Raw genomic sequence first — 27,607 nt, forward strand, 5'->3', positions numbered from 1 at the left:
GTTCAATACAGCTCATTGCTTAATGACTGGTTCTCATTGCCTCTAGTCTAGTGTTCACTGAGCAGAGCAACTAACTTGTGTTCTTTGAGTAGACACTTGTGATTGAAATAATGGTTAGGTGTTCAATACAGCTCAGAAAACATGGCAACTTTTGCTGATCCTCAGTTTTATGTAAAAGTTGAGTTGTTAAAAAAAGTGGAAAATAATTACACCATTAAAATGGATTATATTAGTCTTTATTTAAAATGTATTTCATTTCACACATTTTATAATTGCATCTCAAATTGTTATTCATTTGTCTATGTATCATGTCATTATGAAATTCCTTTGGTCCTTCAATAAATAAAACTAAGATATCATATACACATTTATTCTTTATACAATTTATTACAGTTAAGAGGAAATTGTGTTTGTCTATATTTGTCTAAAGGAGAATTAGAACCATTTAATTGGTTATTTAGGTAAGCTGTAACTGCTTTGAAAATTCAAAACAAAATGCAATATTCTATTATATCATCTACTTGCAATGTTTCTGCCTTCACTTGCCTACATATTGGGAGTCTTAAATATATCTTATCAGAATAAGTCACTCAAATCAATTCTCAATCTGTCCAGGCATTTGCACAAAACGGACTGGAAAATTACAACTTTGTAAACAGAATTTGAAAAGAAGATTAGTAGGCTAAACGTTAGCTAGGACTTATTACAAGCTGAAGTCCCTTAGCGTCAGCTGGATATTATAAACGGTAGAGGGAATCACTATATTACAGTTCAAACTCTGGTCTTAACAGGTGGATCTAAACTTACCTTCAGTCACTACAGAAATAAACCTGTCTCAAAGCAGAGGGTCCCACTCCATCCCTCAAATGGCTAAACAATATTGAAGCGACGGAATGCAAAAAACATCCAACAACTTTAGTGTTTTTCACTATCGCCTACACCATACAGTTAAAGACAGGCCATCAATTCTATATCAAACTAAATCATAGACAAAGAAAGCTAGAAGAAAAGGTTTGGGTGTGTTGAGTTTACGTCGTAGGATTTTCAAATCAAACAGGTTACCCTTTTATGCTACACATTGACCTCTACATATCAACCTGAAAGACCAGACTACACAGAGGTCCACACTCACTGTAGGAGAGTGATAGTGTGAGAAAGAGTGGACGAGAGAAAGCGAACATTTCTGGGTTATTAGCACTGTTGTATTGTGTGAACGACCGTCCCACGTTGGAAACTGTTTCACAGTCTGTCTCTATCTAGCACCATTGTGTGGGTGTATCAAGCCTTGTCCTATCCTACCAGTACAACCATCAAAAATAGTGTCAAGGGGAGCGATAGGTAGCACTATAAAGCAAAGCCTCAACAAGAAAAGTCTAAAATTATACAGGTGAAACAAGTAATAAATAAGGGTAATAATATTTCAGAGTTGTTAAAATGGTGGTTATTGTGCAGATAATTTCTTTATACAAAAACAAAAATGTTGAATCAGCCACATATCCACATACAAATATAAAACAGTACATTATTCCTGTCAGCCCCACTCTCCCGCATGGGCCATGCACAACGTGTACCCATGGTTAGACGTTAACCATCAGGCAGACGCTGGGGCCGCTCCAATCAGCGAGCTCTCTCAGCATCCAGGGATGGTGATGGAATGGAGATGGGTGCAGGGGGTAGGGCAGCAGTAGGAAGGTGAAATATCTCCCCCTAAGGGATCCCATCCACAGAGTCCTCTCAGAGCATCTGGACTGGAGGGCTCAGAAGGACTCATCTTGCCCCACAGAGAGCTCTCCTTTGGGAGTGGAGGTGCGAGTCGAGCTCTTGTCCATGCTCTCGGAGCCGGAGCTCTGATGCTGCTGCTCAGAGCCTGCGCTGGATGTCACGGTGGATGAGGATGTGGAGGAGGAACGGGTCTTCTCCTTAAAGTCTGTTATGATGACCGTCACATTCCCCACCGTTATCGCTAGCTGCTGGGCGGTGCTCCGGTCAATATTCTTCAGTTTGGGCCTAGTCGGCAGGGGAAAACACAGGGTTAGAACTACATCTGCTAAATGACTTAAATGTAAATGTAAATGTAAGATACAATCATAGATGTGGCCAGCCCAGTGTTGGTGATTAGACCCAACTGCTCATTCCAACAACAACATGAGCAATAACAAGATCAACCAGAAGTAAGAGGGAGAAAGTGAGAGTGGATGTAGAACATACAAATATAATTGATGAATAACTTTATTTTTTCCAACAGTGGCCTTTAACCTGTTAAGCTTACCCCCTACTTTTTCGAACATTCTGTTAAAAATCTCGCAACATTTCAGCGCCCTGCTACTCATGCCAGGAATATAGTATATGCATATGATTAGTATGTGTGGATAGAAAACACTGACGTTTATAAAACTGGTTAAATCACAGCTGTGGCTTTAACATAACGTGCGTTTCATTGAAAAGTGCAGGAAAATCTGATCACTGAAAGTGGAAAAATATATCCATCCGCCCGCTTCAACCCATTGTTATGGGCGAAAGATATTAAATATGGCTGAGGTTACAGTACCTACAGCTTCCACACGATGTCAACAGTCTTGTCATTTGCCTAGGATTTGTTTCTTGGTCAAACGAACAAGAGACAGCCCATTTCTTCCGGTCTCCCACCGGATATTTTGGTTGAGAAATAGACGGACAGTATTTCAAGATGGATCCCTATAGAAAACACTTCGCCTCGTGATTAATTTGATCGCTTATTAACGTTTACTAATACCTAAAGTTGCATTACAAAAGTATTTCGAAGTGTTTTGTGAAAGTTTATCGTCGACTTTTTGAATTTTAGAAAATGACGTTTCGTTATGAAACGCTATTTTTTTTCATTTATCACACAGTCTACATAGAACGATATCTAGGCTATATATGGACCGATTTAATCGAAAAAAGACCCAAATAGTGATTATGGGACATCTAGGAGTGCCAACAAAGAAGATGGTCAAAGGTAATGAATGTTTTATATTTTATTGTGCGGTTTGTGTAGCGCCAAATATGCTAATTATTTTGTTTACGTCCCCTGCGGGTCTTTTGTGGTGTTACATGCTATCAGATAATAGCTTCTCATGCTTTCGCCGGAAAGCATTTTAAAAATCTGACTTGTTGCCTGGATTCACAACGAGTGTAGCTTTAATTCAATACCCTGCATGTGTATTTTAATGAACGTTTGAGTTTTAACTAATACTATTAGCATTTAGCGTAGCGCATTTGCATTTCCAGAGCTCTAGATGGGACGCCTGCGTGCCAGGTAGAAGCAAGAGGTTATGAATAGCTTGAACGAGTGGCAATTTAAATGCCATGACAGGTTTTCACAATGTCCAACGGCAAGATACTGTCAGTACTAGTAGCAGAGAGAAGAATGACCTACCTGGAGATGTGAGAGTTGGTGGTCTTGGTTGTTGACTTCCCAGATTGTACACTGTGTTTATCACTAGGTGGACTCTGGTGAATGTCTGTCTTGGGTCTGCACAGGCAAACACAGGAGTTATATTAGCAAAGTTCATGTCTATAGAGAGATGATTCTTAAACAAACACTTACCTCTGTACAGACATGTTATTTCTTTAACTACACACTGACCTGATCTTTTTGATGCTGGATTTCTTGGTGATGGGCCTGGCTAGGCTGATCTCTTTGATGTTGGGTTTCTTGATGATGGGCCTGACTAGGCTGATCTCTTTGTTATTGGGTTTCTTGGTGATGGGCCTAGTTGGGCTGATCTCTTTGAGGCTGGGTTTCTTGGTGATGGGCGTGGTTGGGTTGATCTCCTTGAGGCTGTGTTTCTTGGTGATGGGCCTGGTTGGGCTGATCTCCTTGAGACTGTGTTTCTTGGTGATGGGCCTGGTTGGGCTGATCTCCTTGAGACTGTGTTTCTTGGTGATGGGCCTGGTTGGGCTGATCTCCTTGAGGCTGGGTCTCTTGGTGATGGGCCTGGTTGGGCTGATCTCCTTGAGGCTGGGTCTCTTGGTGATGGGCCTGGTTGGGCTGATCTCCTTGAGGCTGGGTCTCTTGATGATGGGCCTGGTTGGGCTGATCTCCTTGAGGCTGGGTCTCTTGGTGATGGGCCTGGTTGGGCTGATCTCTTTCTCCTCTTTCTCATCCTCTTTCACCTCCTCTTTCTCCTCCTCCTCCTCCTCCTCCTCTTTCTCCTCCTCCTCCGCTTTTACCTCTTTCATTTTCTCTGCTTTGTCATTGTCTGGTGTCTCCTTCCTGCCGTTATCCAGGGGAGATTCTCCTTCATCTGGCCTCACTCTCTCCGGACGCACTCCCTCATGGTGCTCCCCCTCCACATCCACCAGCTCCCCGTCTGGGTCGTGCTCCCTCTCAGGCCTCTCCTTCCTCTCCTTCTTGGGTGGGGGAGGCGTGGCGTACTGCTGAGCCACCTGCTGGGCCACCAGCTGGGAGTTGATCCTGGGTTTCCTGTAGAAAAAAGGGAACAAACAGGGATTAGCGGGCAGCAGCGTCTCTAGGCTGGGCTCACTCAGGGCCAGGGCTGACTTGACGACAGCCCCTGCCTGACCACATAGCAACACACACTGCATCATCTTATAAGGAGTTGGCTGGATTGAGCCACAGGCTGGCTGGCTGGGTGTAAGTGACAGCTCTTGGTCGGCTAGTCTGGTTGAAGGGTAATCTCATTAGCTCAGTGCTGTAATAAAATGAATGTGGGGGATCACAAGGTGGGACATTTGCAGCCCGTCATTTACGTCCTCTAATCTGATTACTGCAGCGTTGGCCCCATTTGTCAGACTGGGATCCACAGGGACGTGCAGCCACTCACTCAAGCTGGCGCGCCAACCAGAGCAAGCAGAATGAAGTCATTGTTGCTCTCTGTGGTCTCTCACACACACCTAGCCTATTATTTTTGAGCCCTACCATTCACATTCAGCAGGCAAATGCATCCTAAATCAGAGAGGGAGACAATTAGTATCTCCGTGGATGAATACAAAGCTCTAGGATGAAAGGCTCAGTGGAAGCTCATCACTCTTCCACCGGAGAGGTTACAATGGGTGTTTCATGAAAAACTGTTTATTCTCCTAAAACACGAGTCAACTGTAAGAACAGCATATTTTAAGTCCCTACTTAAAATCAGAGCAGGGTCTCAGGGGGAAGAGACAGAAGACCAGAGAGCGACAGACAGGCTCCAAAGACCTGACTCTCGACAGGCCAGAGAATCACAGCTCCGTGAGAAATACCAGCGTAAACCAGACACGTATGCACCGACCCACCCATCCCAGAATGGTGCATGGTTTCCAGTTACTCGGGAGGCACATCCACCCATGGCAAAGATGGTATAGCCTCCCCATCTTATCTACTGCATTGGCAGGAAGTCCTCCTTATTGTCTGGCTGTTCAGGGTGTCATGATTAAAATAACTCTGCAAGTCTGAGGACAGATGGAGACTTCCATCATTTCTGATGCTTCTCTGAATTGATAAACAAGCTCTGTCTGGCTCATAGAAAATGTAGCCTACCTGTTGACTGCAATACAGATGAGGTACTGACTGAGGCTCTCTCTCTCAGTCTTATCTTTAAGTGGATCAGGTTCAGGGGCGGGAGGTAGCCTAGTGGTTAAAGCGTTGGGCCAGTAACCGGAAAGATAGCTAGATCGACTCCCCAAGCCGGCAAGGTAAAAATCAGTCCTTCTGCACTTAACCCACTGTTCCTAGGCCGTCATTGTAAATAAAAATGTGTTCTTAACAGACTTGCCTAGTTAAATGAAGGTTACATTTAAAAAGGTAAAACTTGAGCAGAAACATGATAGCCGAGTGTGGCTGTTACAGCTGGCGCTGGCCAAGACATATTTTAGACAACATGGCCCTCAGGTTTGAGACGGTTCCTTTTGTCTAATTTGGTTGGGTACATTGTTAATGATGCATGGCTGAAGAGGTCTGCCGAGAGGAGAGTGGTTTTCACAAGGCTGCTGGAGTGGTTTAACTCAGAGATCGCACGTCCCAGATATCATCTCACATCTCTCTAATTCCCCGTGCTCCCACCATATCTCCACAAACTGTCTATCCCCGTTCTGCAACAGACGGAGAACCCACCCTCTATCCCTCCAGGCGATAAAAAGGCAATCAATCGCTTATGGCGTCATGACGTAGCGCACGTGACACGGTCCAAAACATGCAGACGGTGATGAATGCTGATGAGCAGGGCCCAGTGGCACCACCCACCACAGCTGCAACAGCTCTGGAACTACAACATGTAGCTAGCCTACTCACTCCACCTGCAGAGTCAATGCATGTCACACATCAGAAAAGAGGAGAGGGATCGACATGCTCACGTTCAGCAGCATCTGGATGATAAGACACTCATAGCAACCTAGTGACATGAGGTTAGAGCAACTTCATTTCAATTTGAATTAATTCTCAACCCCCCCCCCCCCGAGGAGCCTCGATTTTACTGTCTGACTAGCACAGGTCACTTTGCAACACGCACTCAAACACACAAAACTATTTGTCTCTCTAACTGCAGTAGTAACCCCATGAAGTGTCACTGATCAATCACAGGATTTGGCAGGATGCATGCAGCCCAAACACTCGTAAACATGTTCTCAGGTTCCCGTGTCCGACGGGCTCAGAAATAATTTCCTGTGGCAGGGTAAGCTTTTAGCAAAGAGCTGGAGGTAGAAAGTGAGTGTGATTGATTGATAATCTCACGCCTCCTTGGCACATCACCCCAGTCCCAGAGATGTGTGTCAGAGGCAGCAGCAGAGCTCAGCTCAGAGAGAAGCAGTAGAAACAGCCCCAATAGTTAAGCTATGATTTAGTGCCAGCTGTAACTCAGCCATGATAGGAGCACAGCTCCCAGTTGGCCTGCCCCGTGGTGCTGTTACTGTACAGTATATTATTTATTTACCAGCTACGTCACCGCTGCTCTGAACACCACTGTGTCCCATTAACACTGCTTGCTGGATCCAGATCAAGGGCCGGCCACACTCACCAACAGATTTAAATACACACTCCAGCTATATTTACTCTTCCTGTTGAAAAACAATATCCCATATATAAATAAATATACAGACAAAAATATATGTTTTTAAACAAGTTGAAACTTAATAGTGTAGTCCATTCAAGGATTTGGTCTGATGGTTCCCTCTGATGTCATCAGCTTCCCCCCTTGCTTGCAGGAACAATAGAGCACACAAGAGATAAACCCCCCCACTTGTGTCATTATGAGAACACGTTGAGCACCTTTTAAGATGTGCCTATGTTAAGTAAAACAGGTGATAGATGGAGGTGAAAAGGAGACTGGAGTGTGACTAATACATTTAAATATGCAGGACATCATAACCAAGGAGTCTGTACCAAGCCAGCTCTCACTGAGAAACACCAGATAAGCCTAGATCAAAAACCTTCCTCCTTTTCACACCTCCATAGATAATGATTGACATAGTCACCCCTCTGACTGACACTTCAATTCTTCTTGATACAGTGGTGTGGAGTCTAACTCAGTACGAGCCAATGAAATGACTGTCATCAGCACAAAACACTAAATCCAGGCAGACTGAGAACTATGGTTACACTGCCAGCCACACCCACTATATTGTCCCAATCATAAGAGTTCTGGACCTCACAGGAACTAGTCCTGCATGTCAATATTAGCCTCCTACCGAAAGAGCACATAGAGAGTGGAAGATAGAGACAAATAATATACGGTTGAACAGTTTGTGACAGATTGACAGAAACAGATGACCACAGGAAAGCCCTCATTAACACAGCTCTTTATTTCGAGTGCTGTGTGGAGGACAGGCAATAACTCTCAGCCAGAAACAGACCAGGAGCATGCAGCAGTGGCAGCTCAAAGAGAGAGGAGACAGACAAAAATGTTTCCTCTACCAACTGCAGTCAGACAGTAAGACATCAGAATAGAAAACTGCTCATTTTCTTTTAATGTCAGGCTATGTAATAGCCTTTTTCTTAGTCAAGAGCGTTACATCTGCAAGTTGACTTCTCTTGGTATAAAAAGTCACATTTCCTTCCTTGGTGTAGACCTAATCATGACCGGATTGTCTACTGTCACAGCCACATTGTGCGCAGGCTTCAGATTCAACATGGTGTGATCCATTGGGCTTCTGTTTGATCAGAACACTTCTCTACACCATGGCAACAGAGCACCAACATCTTGTTCCGCACCAACATTCACAAGCTGCTGCAGTCGGTGCCTTGATCACTATGAATAAGTAACCTCTCAGCACAGAGATGGACTGGTGGAGCAGAGTGGAGAGGCAAAGCTGGCTGTTCTGTAATATGTTAAACAAGCTGTGGGACCCAGCTCCCATAAACCAGTCTGCGAACTGTGCCTGTTGGCTCCAGCCGGTGATGAATACAGTACAGTACTATACTGTGTACGAGTATTAAGAAAGCACCTGGAGTGGAGAGAAGCTCCCGGCTGCAGCACTGCCTGCCTGCTAGAGTCAAGGACATTATTAAACATGAACCCCCCCCAAGGGGGATGCCTGCCTCCGCGTGTCACCCATGCCCCAGGTACTCAGTGTACAAAGTGGGCCCCAGCAGAAACCCCTCCTCCACTAACACAGCCCTCCATTATGTTCCCTCAGAGAAGAGCACAACACGAGGCATCTGAGCATAACATTTTAGTTCCCACGGTGATGTGGGGAGACAACACTATTCGGGACAGTTGACAAGAGGGGGGGGTGGGAATCCATAAATATCATTTATTTAAGGGAAAAAATTATGCAATTTTTCAATGAAGAATGCATTCATGTGTCTAACCTCCCACTGATAGACATTCCCTCCCATGTCTGACCTTCAGGCTACAAACTGCCTCATCAGGGTGATTGACAGCTAGTTGTGAAAGCACTAAGCATGTATGCGCTCCCCTCATCAGCGGCTCCATAGCGCATTCCTGTTTATCACTCTCTCTCGCCCTCTGTGGTATCCTTTTCTCTCCTCTTTACCTCTATGGTATCACCCACTTCCTCTTCAATCCCATTTTTCCATATGCATCCATTTCTTCCCTGCTATACCTTTTCGGAGCAATTTCACTCACTGAGTTTCACTCTTCCATCCATTGTTATTCCTCATTCAGGTCCTCTGTGTGTTTGTCGCTGTCTGCCAGAGTCTGCTGGACCCAGTAACCCTGCTGCTGCCGTCCTTGGTTGGCCTGATTCAAATTAGTTCAACAAGTTATCAAGCAACACTGCTCAGGAAGCATGTTGTATCTTAGTGTTTCATGTAGTAGACTAAACAACAGGACCAAAACAAAGCATGCAATTACAGAAACCCAACAGTGCTTAATGCTAGACAAACACTACAAATTCGCTTTCATGGAAATAACACTGCTCTAGTCTCCTAATTAATTATTCTGCACAGAGATTGACATGTGACCTATTCAATGTCAATCTTGACTGAATAAACACAATCCAATATATTTCCTAGATGACTACTCCTGAGCTGTTTCTCTCCCCTGTCTCGTGTTAAGTGACTGACACCCACAGAGTTGTGATCCAGAGAGATAGTTGTGGTGGTAAGCAGCATGTGTGAGGGCCTGCCCAGCGCTTCCCTTCCTGGGTAATGATGTGCTCCATTCTGTCATCCCCCAAGAGACACTTGGCTGAGTGAACACATGTCCCCCCCCCCCCCCCCCCCCCCAATCCATCACACCCAGCAGAACTCACCCCCCTCCTTCCCACAGCCTGGAAACACACACTTTCCTAATAATGTATACAGTGCATTCGGAAAGTATTCAGACAACTTGACTTTTTCCACATATTGTTACGTTGCATCCTTATTCTACAATTGATTAAATTAATTGTTTTTTTCTTATCCACACACAATAGCCCATAATGACAAACCAAAAACGGGTTTAGACATTTTTACAAATGTTGATAAAAATAAATGACATTTAGACAAGTATTCAGACCATTTACTGAGGACTTTGTTGAAGCAACTTTGCCAGTGCTTACAGCCTTGAGTCTTCTTGGGTATCACGCTACAAAGCTTGACACACCTGTATTGGGGGAGTTTCTCCCATTCTTCTCTGCAGATCCTCTCAAGCTCTGTCAGGTTGGATGGAGTGTTGCTGTACAGCTATTTTTCAGGTCTCTCCAGAAATGTTTGACTGGGTTAAAGTCCGGGCCCTGGCAGGGCCACTCAAGGAAACTTCTGAGACGTGCCCAGATGCCACTCCTGCAATGTCTCAGCTGTGTGCTTAGGGTCATTGTCTTTTAGCAACTCCAAGTGGGCTGTGATGTGCCTTTTACTGAGGAGTGGCTTCTGTCTGGCCACTACCATACAGGTCTGATTGGTGGAATGCTGCAGAGATGGAAGGTTCTCCCATCTCCACAGAGGAACTCTGGAGCTCTGTCAGAGTGACCATCGGGTTCTTGGTCACATCCCCAACCAAGACCCCCCTCCCTCCATTGAGGAGTATGGCTTGGCAGAAGAGTCTTGGTGGTTCCAAACTTCTTTGGTTTAAGAATGATGGAGGCTACTGTGTTCTTGTGTACCTTCAATGCTGCAGAAATGTTTCGACCTCATGGCTTGGTTTTTGCTCTGACATGCACTGTCAACTGTTGAAAATTATCTAGACAAGTGTGTGCCTTTCCAAATCATATTCAATCAATTGAATTTACCACAGGTGGACTCCAATGAAGCTGCAGTTACATCACAGATGATCAAAGGAAACAGGATGCGCCTGAGCTCAATTTCAAGTCTCATAGCAAAGGGTCTGAATACATACGTAAATAAGGTATATTTTTATTTTAGAATAAGATTGTAATGTAACAAATTGTGGAAGAGTCAAGGGGTCTGAATACTTTCCAAATGCACTGTATAGCCAGTGCATCCCATAGTGCATCACATTCTCTCAAATCCCATGAAGTAATTAAGTACTTTTAAATCTGCCAATTAACACATTAAGACAAGACACTACCCACTCATGCTTAATGTTTAGTGCAGATGCTGATAATGCTGGATAAGCTAAAGCAGTACCTCTGAGCGAGTGGGGCCGGTGGTGTGGCGGGGATAGGAGATACAAATGGAGTCCGTGCTAGCATGTCCCACTCATGTAATTCCATTATCCCTGACAATGTGTTAATGTGACAGTAGTAACATCCAGAGATTATAATGACCTCATTGCATCATTTGAACCTCTCTGGGATATGTGGGACGGTAGCGTCCCACCTCGCCAACAGCCAGTGAAAGTGCAGGGTGCCAAATTCAAAACAACCAAAATCTCATCATTAAAATTCCTCAAGCATACAAGCATTTAACACCATTTTAAAAAGATACAATTCTCGTTAATCCAGCCACAGTGATTTAAAAAATGCTTTACAGTGAAAGCACCAAACGATTATGTTAGGTCACCACCAACTCAGAAAAACACAGCCATTTTTCCAGCCAAAAAGATGTTGATGAAAATACAAATGTTCTACATGGAATTAGAGATATACTTCCCCTTAATGCAACCGCTGTGTCAGATTTTTTTTTTTTTACACTTTACGGAAAAAGCAAACCATGCAATAATTTGAATACAGCGTTCAGACAACAAAACAGCCAAAAAATATATCTGCCATATTGTGTAGTCAACAGTCAGAAATAGCATTATAAATATTCACTTTCCTTTGATGATCATCAGAATGCACTCCCAGGAATCCCAGTTCGACGATAAATGTGTGATTTGTTCGTTTATGTCCAAATAGCTTATTTTGTTAGTGCGTTTGGTAAACAAATCCAAACGAGCCTTCAGGTCCAGCCGAACATCGGACGAAAAGTTCAAAAAGTTATATAACTAAGTATAGAATCAATCTTTAGGATGTTTTTATCATAAATGTTCAATAATGTTCAAACCGGAGAATTCCATTGTCTGTAGAAAAGCAATGGAACCCTCAGAGCCTGTGGCACTGTCAGACACCAGGCTCAATCAGCTCTCATTCGCCCCCACTTCACAGTAGAAGCCTGAAACAACGTTCGAAAGACTGTTGAGATCTAGTGGAAGCCTTAGGAAGTGCAAGATGGCCCCATTTACACTGTATTTTGGAATAGCAAAGAGTTGAAAAACTACAAACCTCAGATTTCCCACTACCTGTGGATTTTTCTCGGGTTTATGCCTGCCATATGAGTTTTGTTATACTCACAGACATCATACAAACAGTTTTAGAAACTTCAGACTCACGAACATCACAACGTCGATATGACACATCAACAGGTTACGTATCTAACAGCGGAGTTAACACAATACCAATCATTTGGTTTGGAACACAAGAATCACCAGCTTTATGCACAACAGCACTTAAGCAACAATTCCTGCCTCCTAAACATTTCTGGAATAAAGTGGCAAGCAACAAGCCACAGGGAACGTCCTATCACCAAAACCACAGACAGCACGGGTCCCTGATACCAACCATTAATCAAGTTAAAAAGGCCCTGATTGATTCTCTCTGGAACAGCTCAACCTGCAGCATAAACACAGCACAGTCATAAGGAAAACTGATCAATCCGCAAGGCGTCACATTCTAGCAGCAGAGTGATTGGTTTCAGGTGCTGGCTACATCTGAATGACAGCCAGAGGATAATAAATTATAATTTAGTCAGGGCTTATATTTTTTCAAGACCAAGGCCGAAGTAAATCGAGACCGAGTCATGGCCGAGACCAGAAAAATGCAACTCCAATTCAAGACCATGATTGTAATTGTCAAATCATCACCATAATGAGTTCAAAATGTCAAGTATTTCTGTGTTCATATTTTCAAACAGATTTTTGTTGACATTCAGTGGAAATAAAATGCATGCTGAGGGAAAATAGATAATCCACAAATTATTACTAACCCAAGTACAGCGGAGAACAATAGGCCAAGCTAGCTAATGTTAGGCGCTGTGTTTAACTTGCCACATAACACTGCTAACAGGCTAGCGTATCTATTTATGATTAAATTAATACTCCCAGCGTTAGTTACATTGGTCCGTTTTTGTCCAGAAGAGTGTCATCGAAACTGAAACAGTGCATCCCGAATAGAAGCAGCAAACAATGTACCAGGCCAGCTGTGATTTTCAATCTGATAGCAATGTTTTTTGGACTACAAAGAAAGGTATTGGTGAATTAGATTAATCATCCATTGAAGTGCATCCATCTATTCTGCCAACAATGCCTTAGTGAAAGTCATGGAACATTGAGTCAAATAGAACCTATTTTTAAAACCTCTTACAAAGTTGGTTTTGTAGCATAAACTGGGAATTATATATTTGACTGTTTCATATCGGCAAAATAGTTCAAAGCGTTGTCAGCTCCACTTTGAAAACTTTAGGCAAATTTGCTAAACATTAAATGCTTTGTCCAATGGGAAGTAATCGTACATTTCGATTGGGAAGTGCTTAATGGTTGTGCTTCTGCATTGTTTGCCGTTTTAGAATGAGTTTCTGTATAAGCACTAACATCTGCTGATGTAAAAATGGGCTTTAGAAATATATTTGATTGATTTGAGTTTTTGTATTCTTATGATTGGGACCTACTGGCTTATTATGATGTCAGAGTTTATGGATTGTTATCCTTTAACATCATGCTGTATGTGATTGCGGTCTTCCCATCAGGCTCTATGCCTAAAAGTTCCCAAACTGCCCACCCAGCAAACTGCCCACCCAGCAAAGGCACCCTGTGTGAAAAATCATGTTTTCCTAGGGCTTATGAGTTAACTCTAAAAGCAATTTATTTTTTTGAAAAAAAGGCAAATTGATAGCCTAAGTCCACAACAATGCTTAAACCACATCAATCTGATTGGTTGGGCACGTCAGGTCCTGGCTCCCTAGTGTTTTTTAAAACTTTAATTTAACTATGCAACTAAGCAGTTAAGTACAAATTCTTATTTACAATGACGGCCACCCAGGCCCATCTATGTCTATGCCCCTGAAGCAAACAGCGCATGATGACAATTGCACATCACAAATAACCTACTAACCAACACTTCAGACTAAAAATGTTCAATATCTTGTTTGCACACCCATTGTTGCCTTAGCATTTACTGGTAGATATGAGATGAAGTCTTTCCTGCCGGCTACTAATGCCATTCTGTGAGCTGCCCCATGCTAAAACTATTTGAGAGCTGCACACTCTTGCAGCATGCAGATGATATTCCTCTGAAACTAAGCTGTATGTGCCCCGCGCATGTGAACACATTTCACTTGCTTTAGAATTGTGTAGGCAACTTTGTGCATAATTTTACTGTACTACATCAGTGGTCCCCAAACTTTTTATAGTCCCGTACCCCTTCAAACATTCAACCTCCTGCTGCATACCCCCTCTAGCACCAGGGACAGCGCACTCTCAAATGTTTTCTTGCCATCATTGTAAGCCTTACACTATACAATACATTTATTAAAATATAAGAATGAGTGTGAGTTTAAATAAGGGTGTGCTTGAAAGGATGCACATAACTCTGCAATGTTGGGATGTATTGGAGAGTCTCAGCCTTAAATCATATTCCACACACAGTCTGTGCATGTATTTAGTTTATGCTAGTGAGGGCCAAGAATCCACTCTCACATAGGTACATGGTTGCAAAGGGCATCAGTGTCTTAACAGCGCGATTTGCCAAGGCAAGAAACTGAGTGCAGCCCTATCCAGAAATCTGGTAGTGGCTTCTGATTAAATTCAATTTTCACAGAAACACTTATTGCAATTTTGACGAGACTTTCCTGTTCAGATTTCGGTAAAAGGACTGGAGGCAGGGCATGAAAGGGATAACTAATCCAGTTGCTTGTGTCACCCGTTACGGGAAAGTACATGGGTAATTTCGCACCCAACTCATTCAGGTGATTCGCTATATTACATTTTACATTGTCCGAAAGCTTGAGTTCCATTGCACACACAAAAATCATACAATGATTGAAATACCTGTGTGTTGTCCTTGTTAATGCAAACAGAGGAGAGCTCCAACTTCTTAAATCATAGTCTCAATTTTGCCCCGCACATTGAATATAGTTGCGGAGAGTCCCTGTAATCCTAGATTCAGATCATTCAGGCGAGAAAAAAACATCCCCCAGTCGTGTGAGAAACTCGTCATTATTCAAGTGGTCAGACAAGTGACAATTATGGTCAGTTAAGAAAACTTTAAGCTCATCTCTCAATTTTAAAAAACGTGGTAATACTTTGCCCCTTGATAACACCGCACTTCTTTCTGTATGTTGTAAAAGCTTTACATGGTCGCTGCTCATTTCATTGCATAATAGAGAAAATACATGAGAGTTTAGCGGCCTTGCTTTAACCAAGTTAACTATTTTCACTGTAGTGTCCAAATCATATTTCAATCCTTCAGGCATTCCCCTAGGCAGCAAGAGCCTCTTGGTGGATGCTGCAGTGTACCCAAGTGGCGTGGGGAGCAACTGCTTGCATGCGTGTTACCACTCCACTATGTCTCCCGGTCATGGCTTTTGCGCCATCCGTACAGATACTAGAGGTCGACCGATTAATCGGAATGGCCAATTAATTAGGGCCGATCAGTATTTTTGGGCACCGATTTCCGATTATATATATAAAAAAATATAAAAAACTTTTTTTACACCTTTATTTAACTAGGCATGACAGCCTAGGAACGGTGGGTTAAATGCCTTGTTCAGGGGCAGAACAACAGATTTTCACCTTGTCAGCTCAGGGGTTCCAATCTTGCAACCGCACAGTTAACTAGTCCAACACTCTAACCATTGCACTCCACGAGTAGCCTGCCTGTGACATGAATGCCGTAGAAGCAAAGATAAAATGCTAGCTAGCATTAAACTTCTTATAAAAAAAACAATCAATTATAATCACTAGTTAGAACTACTAATCCAGTTTAGCAGGCAATATTAACCAGGTGAAATTGTAATTTCTCTTGTGTTCATTGCACGCAGAGTCAGGGTATATGCAACAGTTTGGGCAGCCTGGCTCATTGCGAACTAATTTGCCAGAATTTTACGTATTATTACATACATTGAAGGTTGTGCAATGTAACAAGAATATTTAGACTTAGGGATGCCACCCGTTAGATAAAATACCGAACGGTTCCGTATTTCACTGAACTAATTAACGTTTTGTTTTCGAAAGGATAGTTTCTGGATTCGACCATATTAATGACCAAAGGCTTGTATTTCTGTGTGTTTATGTTATAATTAAGTCTGATTTGATAGAGCAGTCTGACTGAACAGCAGCAGGCCCGTAATCATCCATTCAAACAGCACTTTCGTGCGTTTTGCCAGCAGCTCTTTGCAAGCACAACGCTGTTTATGACTTCAAGCCTATCAGCCTAATGGCTGGTGTAACCAATGTGAAATTGTTAGCTGGGTGTGCGCTAATACGTTTCAAATGTCACTCGCTTTTAGATTTGGACTAGTTATTCCCCTTCCGCTGCAAGGGCCGCGGCTTTTGTGGAGCGATGGATAACGATGCTTCGAGTGTGGCGGTTGTCGATGTGTCCTACAGTGGTCCTTCTGTAGCTCAGTTGGTAGAGCATGGCGCTTGTAGCGCCAGGGTAGTGGGTTCGATCCCCGGGACCACCCATACGTAGAATGTATGCACACATGACTAAGTCGCTTTGGATAAAAGCGTCTGCTAAATGGCATATATATTATTATTATTATTATATTATGTTCCTGGTTCGAGGCCAGGTCGGGGCGAGGAGAGGGACGGAAGCTATACTGTTACACTGGCAATACTAAAGTGCATATAAGAACATCCAATAGTCAAAGGTATATGAAATACAGATGGTATAGAGGAAATAGTCCTATAAATACTATATTAACTACAACCTAAAACCTTTTACCTTGGCATATTGAAGTCTCGTGTTAAAAGGAACCGCCAACTTTCATATGTTCTCATGTTTTGAGCAAGGAACTTAGACGTTAGCTTTTTTACATGGCACATGACTTCTCCAACACTTTGTTTTTGCAATATTTAAACCAAATTGAACATGTTTCATTATTTATTTAAGGCTAAATTGATTTTATTGGTGTTTTATATTAAAGTTAAAATAAGTGTTAATTCAGTATTGTTGTAATTGTGATTATTACAAAAACAAATGTAAAAATAAAAGTTAAATTGTCTGATTAATTGGTATCGGCTTTTTTGGTCCTCCAATAAATCGGTATCGGCGTTGAAAAATCATAATCGGTCGACCTCTAACAGAGAACAACACATCTTGACAACCAAAATCCATTTGATGTCACAAAGCTGTCCAGTAAATATCCTCTCATGTTGTCCCGGTTTCCAAAAGAGGTCTTCCTTAATTTTACCCCCATAAACGTAAACGGACATTATCCAGGAGCTGTACCCAAGCCCGCCACGTCTGTTGACTCATCCAGCTGTCATGCATAGAATTCACTGGCTTGTATGCAAAACAGTAATTGTTTCAAAAGTTTTAGAAACTTCAGAGTGTTCTCTATCCAAAACTACTAATAATATGCATATATTAGTATCTGGGACTGAGTAGGAGGCAGTTTACTTTGGGCACGCTTTTCATCCAAAAGTGAAAATGCTGCCCCCTATCCCAATGACGTTAATCCCTGCTGATGCGTATCAAAAGTAGTGTAGTTGGGGTAAACAACTTATCAATTATGTAGCACAGGTATTCCCAAACTGGGGGTACACGCAATGCATCGGGGGTACGGCAAATAAAAATGTGATTTCACATTTAAAAGTCAAATAAAGATAATGTTTTTTTTATTTTATATTTTTTTTAAATCCTTCAAATTTTCAAACAGTCCATGTCTTCCAAAGGGGCTATACATTTGGGTGAGTTTCCCTTTCTTCTCGCCTGAGTAGCTTAGTTTCACTGCCAAAAATTAAATTAAACCATCTAGTGTTCAGCGAAATAACGCAATGTCAAATACAAGTACCCTAGGCAAATAATTAACATCCAATCTCATTAACCGTTACACTCTCGCGGGAATTCCGCCAACGGTACAAACGTAGCTGCTGCTCATTCCGTTTGCTCGAAAATGGTTTAAAAAAGTAAGTCTCGCGTCCATAGACACATACCAGCTCTACTGGTAGTACTGCTACTACCAGCGGTACTACGCCTGCACCTGTCGACGACAAGTTGTTCTGCTTCCACGAGCACATCCAATGCTGGCATCAGTAATTCTACATTTGTTAGCCCAGCTAGCAGGGACAGTGAGAGTTATGAATATGATGCAGCTGAAGAGCTACTGCCCCCTTACCCGGGAAAGCACTGAACAACAGACAGGGAAGTTGGACCATCGAAGAGGCGCAAATATGATAACTACATTTATTTGGGGTTCACTTATATTGGGAGTAGTGCCTTTCCTCAGCCAGTGTGTTATATGTGCAAAGTACTCTCTCGAAACTCGATGAAATCTTCACTCTTGCGCAGACATTTAGAAACAACATGCCAGTTTGAAAAATAAGACAGGGGAATTTATTTTGCTAGAATTAAGACAGACAGACACCTCTCCACAATGGCCAAGACCAGTGAGCTGTGTAAGGCCAATAGGGCTCAAGATGTATACCTGCACAAGGCTGGAATGGGCTACAGGACAATAGGCAAGCAGCTTGGTGAGAAGGCAACAACTGTTGGCACAATTATTAGAAAATGGAAGAAGTTCAAGATGACGGTCAATCACCCTCGGTCTGGGGCTCCATGCAAGATCACCTCGTGGGGCATCAATGATCATGAGGAAGGCGAGGGATCAGCCTAGAACTACACAGCAGGACCTGGTCAATGACCTGAAGAGAGCTGGGACCACAGTCTCAAAGTAAACCATTAGTAACACACTATGCCGTCATGGATTCAAATCCTGTAGCGTATACAAGGTCCCCCTGCTCAAGCCAGTGCATGTCCAGGCCCGTTTGAAGTTTGCCAATGACCATCTGGATGATCCAGAGGAGGAATGGGAGAAGGTCATGTGGTCTGATGAGACAAAAATATAGCTTTTTGGTCTAAACTCCATTCACCGTGTTTGGAGGAAGAAGAAGGATGAGTACAACCCCAAGAACACCACCCCAACCGTGAAGCATGGAGGTGGAAACATTCTTTGGGGATGCTTTTCTGCAAAGGGGACAGGACGACTGTACCGTATTGAGGGGAGGATGGATGGGGCCATGTATCGCGAGATCTTGGCCAACAACCTCCTTCCCTCAGTAAGAGCATTGAAGATGGGTCGTGGCTGGGTCTTGCAGCATGACAACCCGAAACACACAGCCAGGGCAACTAAGGAGTGGCTCCGTAAGAAGCATCTCAAGGTCCTGGAGTGGCCTAGCCTGTCTTCAGACCTGAACCCAATAGAAAATATTTGGAGAGAGCTAAGTCTGTATTGCCCAGCGACAGCCCCGAAACCTGAAGGATCTGGAGAAGGTCTGTATGGAAGAGTGGGCCAAAATCTCTGCTGCATTGTGTGCAAACCTGGTCAAGAACTACAGGAAATGTATGATCTCTGTAATAGCAAACAAAGGTTTGTACCAAATATTACATTCTGCTTTTCTGAAGTATCAAATACTTATGCCATGCAATAAAATGCAAATTAATTACTTAAAAATCATAGTGATTTTATGGATTTTTGTTTTAGACTCCATCTCTCACAGTTCAAGTGTACGTACCTATGATAAAAATTAGACCTCTACGTGCTTTGTAAGTAGGAAAACCTGCAAAAATCAGAACTTTATCAAATACTTGTTCTCCCCACGTATGTATGTATGTATGTACGTGCACACACACACACACACACACAAGGGAGAACAAGTATTTGATACACATAAGCAACAGATACCATTTTAATAAGAAGGGGCTAGAAGCGTCTTATTGGTGCGCTGCCGAGTGGCTAGGACAGGCTTCCTCGGATATAGCTGGGACAATGCTGCGGGAAAAGGCATAAAAAAAACTATAGACATCCCACCAAGGTGTCCGATTTCAAATAGGCTTTACAGCAAAAGCACCAAACGATTATGTTAGGTCACCACCAAGTCACAGAAAAATTCAGCCATTTTTCCAGCAAAAGGGAGTCACAAAAAGCACAAAGATAAAAATGAATCACTAAACTTTGATGATCTTCGTCAGATGACACTCATAGGACTTCATGTTACACAATACATGAATGTTTTGTTCGATAAAGCACATATTTATGTTTACAAAAAATCTCAGTACACATTGGCGCATTACTACATTCACTAGTTCCAGAAACATCCGGTGATAATGCAGAGAGCCACATCATTTTACAGAAATACTCATTATAAATGTCGATGAAAATACAATTGTTAGACAGGGAAATATAGATACACTCCTCCTTAACGCAACCGCTGTGTCAGATTTCAAAAAAACTTTATGGAACAAGCCAACCACGCAATAATCTTAGTACAGCTTTCAGACAACAAAGCAGTCAAAAAGATATCCGCCATATTGTGTTGTCAACAGAAGTCAGAAATAGCATAAATATTCACTTACCTTTGATGATCATCAGAATTCACTCCCAGGAATCCCAGTTCCACATTAAATGTTTGATTTAGTTTGAAATATGTCCATAATTTATGTCCAAAGAGCTACTTTTGTTAGCACGTTTGGTAAACAAATCCAAAGTCATGAAGTGCATTCCCTAGTTGCAGACGAAATGTCAAAAAGTTACGTTACTGTCCGCAGAAACATGTAAAACGATGTATGGAATCAATCTTTAAGGATGTTAACATAAAAAGTCAATGTTCCAACCGAAGAATTCCTATGTCTGTAGAAAAGCAATGGAACGAGAGTTAACTCTCGTGACCATAAGGTGAATGCACCAATTTGTAAGTCGCTCTGGATAAGAGCGTCTGCTAAATGACTTAAATGTAAATGTGACCGCGCCTCAGAGCCTGTGGTACTCTGCCAGACACCTGGCTCAAACAGCCCTTATGAGCCCCCACTTAACAGCAGAATCCTCAAACAAATTCCTAAAGACGGTTCACATCTAGTGGAAGCCCAATTTCAACTGCCTGCAACTCATCCCCAGAAGATATGCATATTATTAGTTTCTAAAACTGTTTGAATCATGTCTGTGAGTATAACAGAACTTATGAAGCAGGCAAAACCCAGAGGACAAACCATTCAGATTATTATAAAAAAAATTTAAGGTCACCCTCTTTTCAATGATTTTTCATTGGGATTCCAGATTTCTAAAGGGACTTGCTTGCAGTTCCTACCGCTTCCACTGGATGTTCAGTCTTTAGAAATTGGTTGAGGTTATTCCTGTGTAATTAAGAAGTATGTCCATCTTGTACGAGTGTCACGTCATGTGTTCTGTTTGATAGAGGCGCAAGACCAGAAAGCATGCTTGAGTTTGTTTTGAGATATTTTGTCATCATGTTGTGCAAGTTGGAACCGGTGTTTTTCTGGATTAAACGCGCCAAATAAATTGACATTTTGGATATATATGGCCGGAATTAATCGAATAAAAGGACCATTTGTGATATTTATGGGACATATTGGAGTGCCAACAGAAGAAGCTCGTCAAAGGCATGATTTATATTTTTATTTATGCGTTTTGCGTCACGCCTGCAGGGTTGAAATGTTCTCTTTTGTTTACTATGGTGCTATGCTCAGATAATAGCATTGTTTGCTTTCGCCCAAAAAGCCTTTTTGAAATCTGACATGTTGGCTGGATTCACAAGAGGTGTAGCTTTAACTTGGTATCTTACATGTGTGATTTCATGACAGTTTGATTTTTATAGGAATATATTTGAATTTGGCGCTCTGCATTTTCTCTGGCTTTTGGCCAAGTGGGACGCTACCGTCCCACATATCCCATCTTCTATTGCGGCTGAAAAAGATGGCTTATTCTCCCAGTATCCAACTCTGTAAGAAATGGATGGTTGAAAAACATTTGCATCTCCTTTAAAATGCATTCGTAAATATCCTTTAGAGTCTCAACTACCTAGAGACAGCTTCACTTCAACCTCTCTGCTGAGTGTGCCAAGTCTATATAACATACAAAAATCAATACACCTTTAAAGCTAGAACCCTAAATTTAAACAATAAGTCCTCCCCCGCCCGTTTCAATAAAAGGGCTAAGGGATGGGGCAGGAGAAACCACTCAAATTCATAGAGTTATCAATTCAAGGACTGACCATCCCTGGTTTCAAATGTATAGTTAACCATGTTGAGGATATACAGTATTTGTTTACATTTACGTTGTTAACTTCTTTGGGATAGAGGGTAGCATTTTCACTTTTGGATGAATAGCATGCCCAGAGTGAACTGCCTCCTACTCCCAGATGCTAATATATGCATATTATTAGTAGTATTGGATAGAAAACCCTCTGAAGTTTCTAAAACTGTTTGAATGATGTCTGAGTATAACAGAACTCATATGGCAGGCAAAAACCTGAGAAAAATGAGTAAGTGGGAAATCTGAGGTTTGTGGTTTTTGAACTCACCCCTATCGAATACACAGTGGGATATGGGTTATTTTATACTTAATTCCACAAGTTTCTTCGACCTGTAATAACTTTTTGAAAGTTTCGTCCGACTGGACCAGATCACGCTTTTGGATTTGTTTACCAAACGCCCAAACAAACTAAGCTATTGGACATAAATTAAGGATATTATCAAACAAAACAAGCATTTATTGTGGAACTGCGATTCCTGGGAGTGCATTCTGATGAAGATCATCATAGGTAAGTTAATATTTATAATGATATTTATGAATAATGTTGACTACCCAACATGGCGGATATTTCTATGGCTGGTTTGGGCTCCGAGCGCCGTTCTCAGATTATTCTTTTTTCCGTAAAGTTTTTTTGAAATCTGACACAGCGGTTGCATTAAGTGTATCCAAAGTTCCATGCATAACACTTGAATTTTCAGCAACATTTATAATGAGTATTTCTGTGAATTCATGTGGCTCTCTGTACAATCACTGCATGTTTTGGGAACTACTGAACATAATACGCCAAAGTAAAATGAGATTTGTGGATATAAATATGAACTTTCCCGAACAAAACATACATATATTGTGTAACATGAAGTCCTATGAGTGTCATTTGATGAAGATCAAAGGTTAGTGATTAATTTTCATCTCTATTTGTGCTTTTTGTGACTCCTCTCTTTGGCTGGAAAAATGGCTGGGTTTTTCTGTGAGTTGGTGGTGACCTAACATAAATCGTTTGCGGAGTTTTCGCTGTAAAGCATTTTTTGAAATCAGACACTGTGGCTGGATTAACGAGAATTGTATCTTTAAAATGGTGCCTAAAACTTGTATGTTTAAGAAAATTGATTTACGAGATTTGTTGATTTGTATTTGGCGCCCTACAATTTCATTGGGCGCTAGCGGAACCCCAGTCCTAGACAGGTTAAGTCAATAAGTATTCAACCCCTTCGTTATGGCAAGCCTAAATAAGTTCAGTAGTACAAATTTGCTAAACAGGTCACATAAGTTACATGGACTGACTGTGTGCAATAGTATTTATCATCATTTTTGAACGGCTACCTCATCCCTGTACCCCACACATATAGATAATTCGAAGATCCTTCTGTTGAGCAGTGAATTTCAAACAAAGATTCAACTACAAAGACCAGGGAGGTTTTCCAATGCCTCTCAAACAAATGGCAACTATTCGTAGATGTGTAAAGAAAAAAGCAGACATTCAATATCCCTTTGAGCATGGTGAAGTTATTAATTACACGTTGGATGGTGTATCAATACACACAGTCACTACAAAGATAAAGGCTACTTCCTACTTCAGTTGCCGGAGAGGAAGGAAACCACTCAGGAATTTTGCCATGAGGCTAATGGTGACTTTAAAACAGTTACAGAGTTCAATGACTGTGATAGAACACTGAGGATGGATCAACAACATTGTAGTTACTCGACAATATTAACCTAATTGACAGAGTGCATAGTAGTAAAGAATAAAGTATTCTAAAACATGCAAACAAGGCAGTAAAGTAATACTGCAAAATAATACATTTTTCTCCTGAATACAATGTGTTATGTTTGGGACAAATTCAATAAAACATATGTACCACTACATATTTTCAAGCATATTGGTGGCTGCACAATGTTATGGGTATGGTTGTAATCGTATAGAACTGGGGAGTCTTTCAGGATAAAATAAATAAATGGAATGGAGCTAAGCACAGACAAAATCCTAGAGGAAAACCTGCTTCAGTCTGCTTTCCACCAGACAATGGGAGATGAAGTCACCTTTCAGCAGGACAATAACCTAAAACAAGAACAAATCTACACTGGAGTTGCTATCCAAGAAGACAGGGAATGTTGCTGAGTAGCCAAGTTACAGTTTGACTTAAATATACTTGAACATGTATGGAAAGACCTGAAAATGGTTGTCTAGCAATGATCAAAAATCAATGACAGAACAAAAAGTTTTGAAAAGAATAATGGGCAAATGTTGCACAACCCAGGTGTGGAAATTTCTTAGCCAGAAAGACTCGCAGGTGCCAAATGTGTGACTACAAAGTATTGACTCAGGGGTGTGAATAGTTATGTAAATTAAATATTTATGTATTTATAAAAACATGTTTTCACTTTTTCATTATGGTGTATTGTGTGTAGATGGGTAAAAAAGAAAGAATTGTAATCCATTTTGAACTCAGGCTGTAACAAAATGTAGCATAAGTCAAGGGGTATGAATACTTTCTGAAGGCACTGTTTTTTGGGTTCTTAAGGAATATGACAGTTGAACTAAGCTTGAGGCATTTTTAAGTTATAAATAGCCATTGATTATTGAGGAATATAAGTTAAAGACGAGGATTCTAGCTTTAAAACAAACAAAATAACAACAATCTGAATGAGTGTGCGCATCCAAGCAAATAAGTCTGCCTGCTTTCTTTGAACTCTCGACACCAGCAAAGATATACTGTAATTAGTGAGCAGATTATTACGTCATCGTCACACAAAGGCCCCTTCAGGCAAACTAACTAGCTAGATAAAAGGAGTAAAGACAAACCACCACCACACACACTCCTAAAGTGTGGATCACTTGGCTGAGAGCAAGCTGCTCTCCCCATGCTCCACTGGATTACATCAAACAGAGAAAATATGCCCAATTAGTGCTCATTATAAATAAGAGACAGAGTTACAAATAGCAAACAATTGCATCAAAGGTGAACAATTGAGAACAAATGGGGATGTGACAAACCACTTCAGTGATGTCATGCGATTCCATTTAACAAATAAGAGGCAATTGGGCTGCTGCCAAAAGCTCAATAGTAAGGGGTTTTGACATGCTTCTCATCATTTCCTGCCATTAACAACAAAGCATGCTAACCCACATTGTGACATATTACCAGTATCAGCTGCAGGCAACAATTTAGTTAGAATAAATAAATCAAAGGAGACAAAACATTTAAAAAATGTAAATACAGTACCCACAACTTTCGATTAGTGGTAAAACCAGTCAGCGTATTACCAGTGGCAGACTTAAGCTGTCAGCAGAGCACTCATTCTAACACAGCTGAAAAGGTGGGGGGACTCTTCTGCAGGCTCACAAATGACTCATCCATCTCTAGATCTCACCAGGCAGCTGATTAGAAGTGACTGAACTCACACTCTGACACAGACAACTTATCGGCAGTATCATTCCCCAGAACACAAGTGTGAGTGGTAAACATGAAATCATGTCAAATACAGAATGCATATCTTGGTTGTATCATCTCAGTTTCCCATAACAGAGGGCCTTCTGACAGCCATAGAAAATAGGCTGTATTTTACGCAAACATTGGTTCTGTCCGGGGGGGGGGGGGGGGGGGGGGTCGACAACAAACCATCGATTTGTACAGCTGTGGTATGCATATGACTGATCAGAAGTATGACAACTAAAGGAAAGGATTTCAAATAAGTAATTAACATGTTGTCAATCATATATTATGTATTGCCTTACCTCATGCCATTTGCACACACTGAATATAGACTTACTTTTTTCTATTGTGATACTGACTGTACGCTAGTTTATTCCATGTGTAACTCTGTATCGTTGTTTCTGTCGCACTGCTTTGCTTTATTATAGCCAGGTCGCTGTTGTAAATGAGAACTTGTTCTCAACTAGCCTACTAGGTGAAATAAATAAATAACTCATAACACCAATATCCAGCCAGCAAAATACTAATCAAGACATGTACTGCAGTGATATGGTAGATCTATGATAGGTCTCAAGTAGGCAATGTAGTAGTTAGTAACACTAATTGGTTGACAAGAAAAATGCATTAATTTCATAGATCAATCAGAGAGTACCAACAATTTAACAGTTTCCATGGTATGGTATTTAATCCTACGGATGTGATACATTCTAACAGATATTTAAAGCAGCAGAATTCTTGTTTCGACCCGTTGATTGAAGTCAAATTCAGAGCTTTCATTGTAGCAGCTCTACAGCCATTATAAAGTAAGGTCCCTCATCTTCCTCCCACCCCTCTCTGTGCTACCGAGGCAACCGGCAGTACACCTAGCCGACTACATTCAGTTACTAGTATCCATACAATAATGAATTGCATGGCCACCCTGGGACATGTCTACAACAACATCAATCAAAAAGTCCAAACATTAATACAAAAATTGGTAACCGATTAAATTCGATTTCAATAAATTGCTATGCTTTACAGCAGGAGTAAAGAAAATAACCTTAGACGTACCTTGTCGATGTGCCCTTCCTCACATCGCAGATGCTGCATTTAAAAGCCTCTGCACTGTTCTTGAAGGTGCAGACGCTACAGTCCCAAAATCCGTCGTCAGCACTTGGTTTAGCTTGTCTTTTCGGCCTTAGAAAAAGAGACATGTCAAGTGAGTTGATTACATATCATTTATATGATTAGTTAAGACTGTTAGTGGTGATGACATGCAGTACCCCCACCTTTAAATGAACAAACTTAAACTAATACATAAAAATATTGGTTGGTTGTCAGATTATCCATTCAAATTCCTAATAATAGTTAACCAGCGCGAGCTTCTTGAATAAATCCATCACTGGCTAAAATCAAGCGACCTAGATGATGTGGTTAGCCAGTTAGCTAGCTAGATACAATATTTGGTTGCATCGCTAGTCTGGCTAGCAAGCAGACTAGCTACATATTTTAGCTCGGGGCTAAGCATGTTAGCTAGCAAAACGAATGGCAAATAATGTCCATTCGACATTGAGCTTCGAACGAGTTCTGTTGACACTGAATATCATTTCCTAGAATGCCAGGCGTATCCACAGAAATTTTCCCTTTGTCTGAGAGTGTCTGGTAGAGTAGGGAGCGAGAAGCCGCCATAGTGCCCGTGCACTATTCTAGCTCTGGCATACAAACTGAAAAAAGGAGAAACACTCCTTGAGAAAGCATCCGAATATCAACCCCAAACGGCACGGAATTCTCGCAAAACAAGTCTAAATCGACACAAAACGGACTGGGGTACACGGTTAAATACCTGGTAGGGCTCTTCTTGTCGCCCATGGTGAGAACGGTCTTCCAAAAGAAGAAAAGGTCTTCAGTAATTATCAGTAATTGTCGTAGGTTGTGTACGGAGGATCCAGATAGAACCGCTGCTAAAACTGGCAGACAAGATCGCGTTCAGCGACTGCTCGAGGTAGGGCAGAGCGATTGAACACCGCGTGACTCCATGACGCCCAATCACCGCATGCCTCGGTTTAAAAGTCTGGTTGGAAATAAGAAAAAT

The 27,607-nt window shown here is 41.6% G+C and overlaps 1 protein-coding gene across 3 annotated transcripts; it reads right to left on the reverse strand.

Moving 5' to 3' along the window:
• Nucleotides 1–220: 220 nt before the first annotated feature.
• On the reverse strand, nt 221–27,532 carry LOC124003622 (RING1 and YY1-binding protein-like). 3 transcript variants are annotated; one of them, XM_046312034.1, is made up of 6 exons: nt 27,359–27,532; nt 26,587–26,712; nt 4,108–4,447; nt 3,608–4,062; nt 3,398–3,493; nt 221–2,007 (listed from the first exon to the last, which is right to left on the reverse strand). In XM_046312034.1, the coding sequence occupies exons 1-6, from the start codon at nt 27,382–27,384 to the stop codon at nt 1,758–1,760; spliced, it is 1,293 nt and encodes a 430-aa protein (XP_046167990.1). In that variant the 5' UTR covers nt 27,385–27,532; the 3' UTR covers nt 221–1,757. The 3 variants fall into 3 exon arrangements, with proteins under 3 accessions (XP_046167990.1, XP_046167991.1, XP_046167989.1); XM_046312035.1 differs by having other exon boundaries at nt 3,608–4,003; nt 4,094–4,447; XM_046312033.1 differs by having other exon boundaries at nt 3,608–4,447; nt 27,359–27,530.
• Between the last annotated feature and the right edge of the window lie 75 nt (nt 27,533–27,607).

Source organism: Oncorhynchus gorbuscha, linkage group LG18 (genome assembly GCF_021184085.1).
Source record: "Oncorhynchus gorbuscha isolate QuinsamMale2020 ecotype Even-year linkage group LG18, OgorEven_v1.0, whole genome shotgun sequence".
In the NCBI taxonomy this organism is placed as follows: domain Eukaryota; kingdom Metazoa; phylum Chordata; class Actinopteri; order Salmoniformes; family Salmonidae; genus Oncorhynchus; species Oncorhynchus gorbuscha.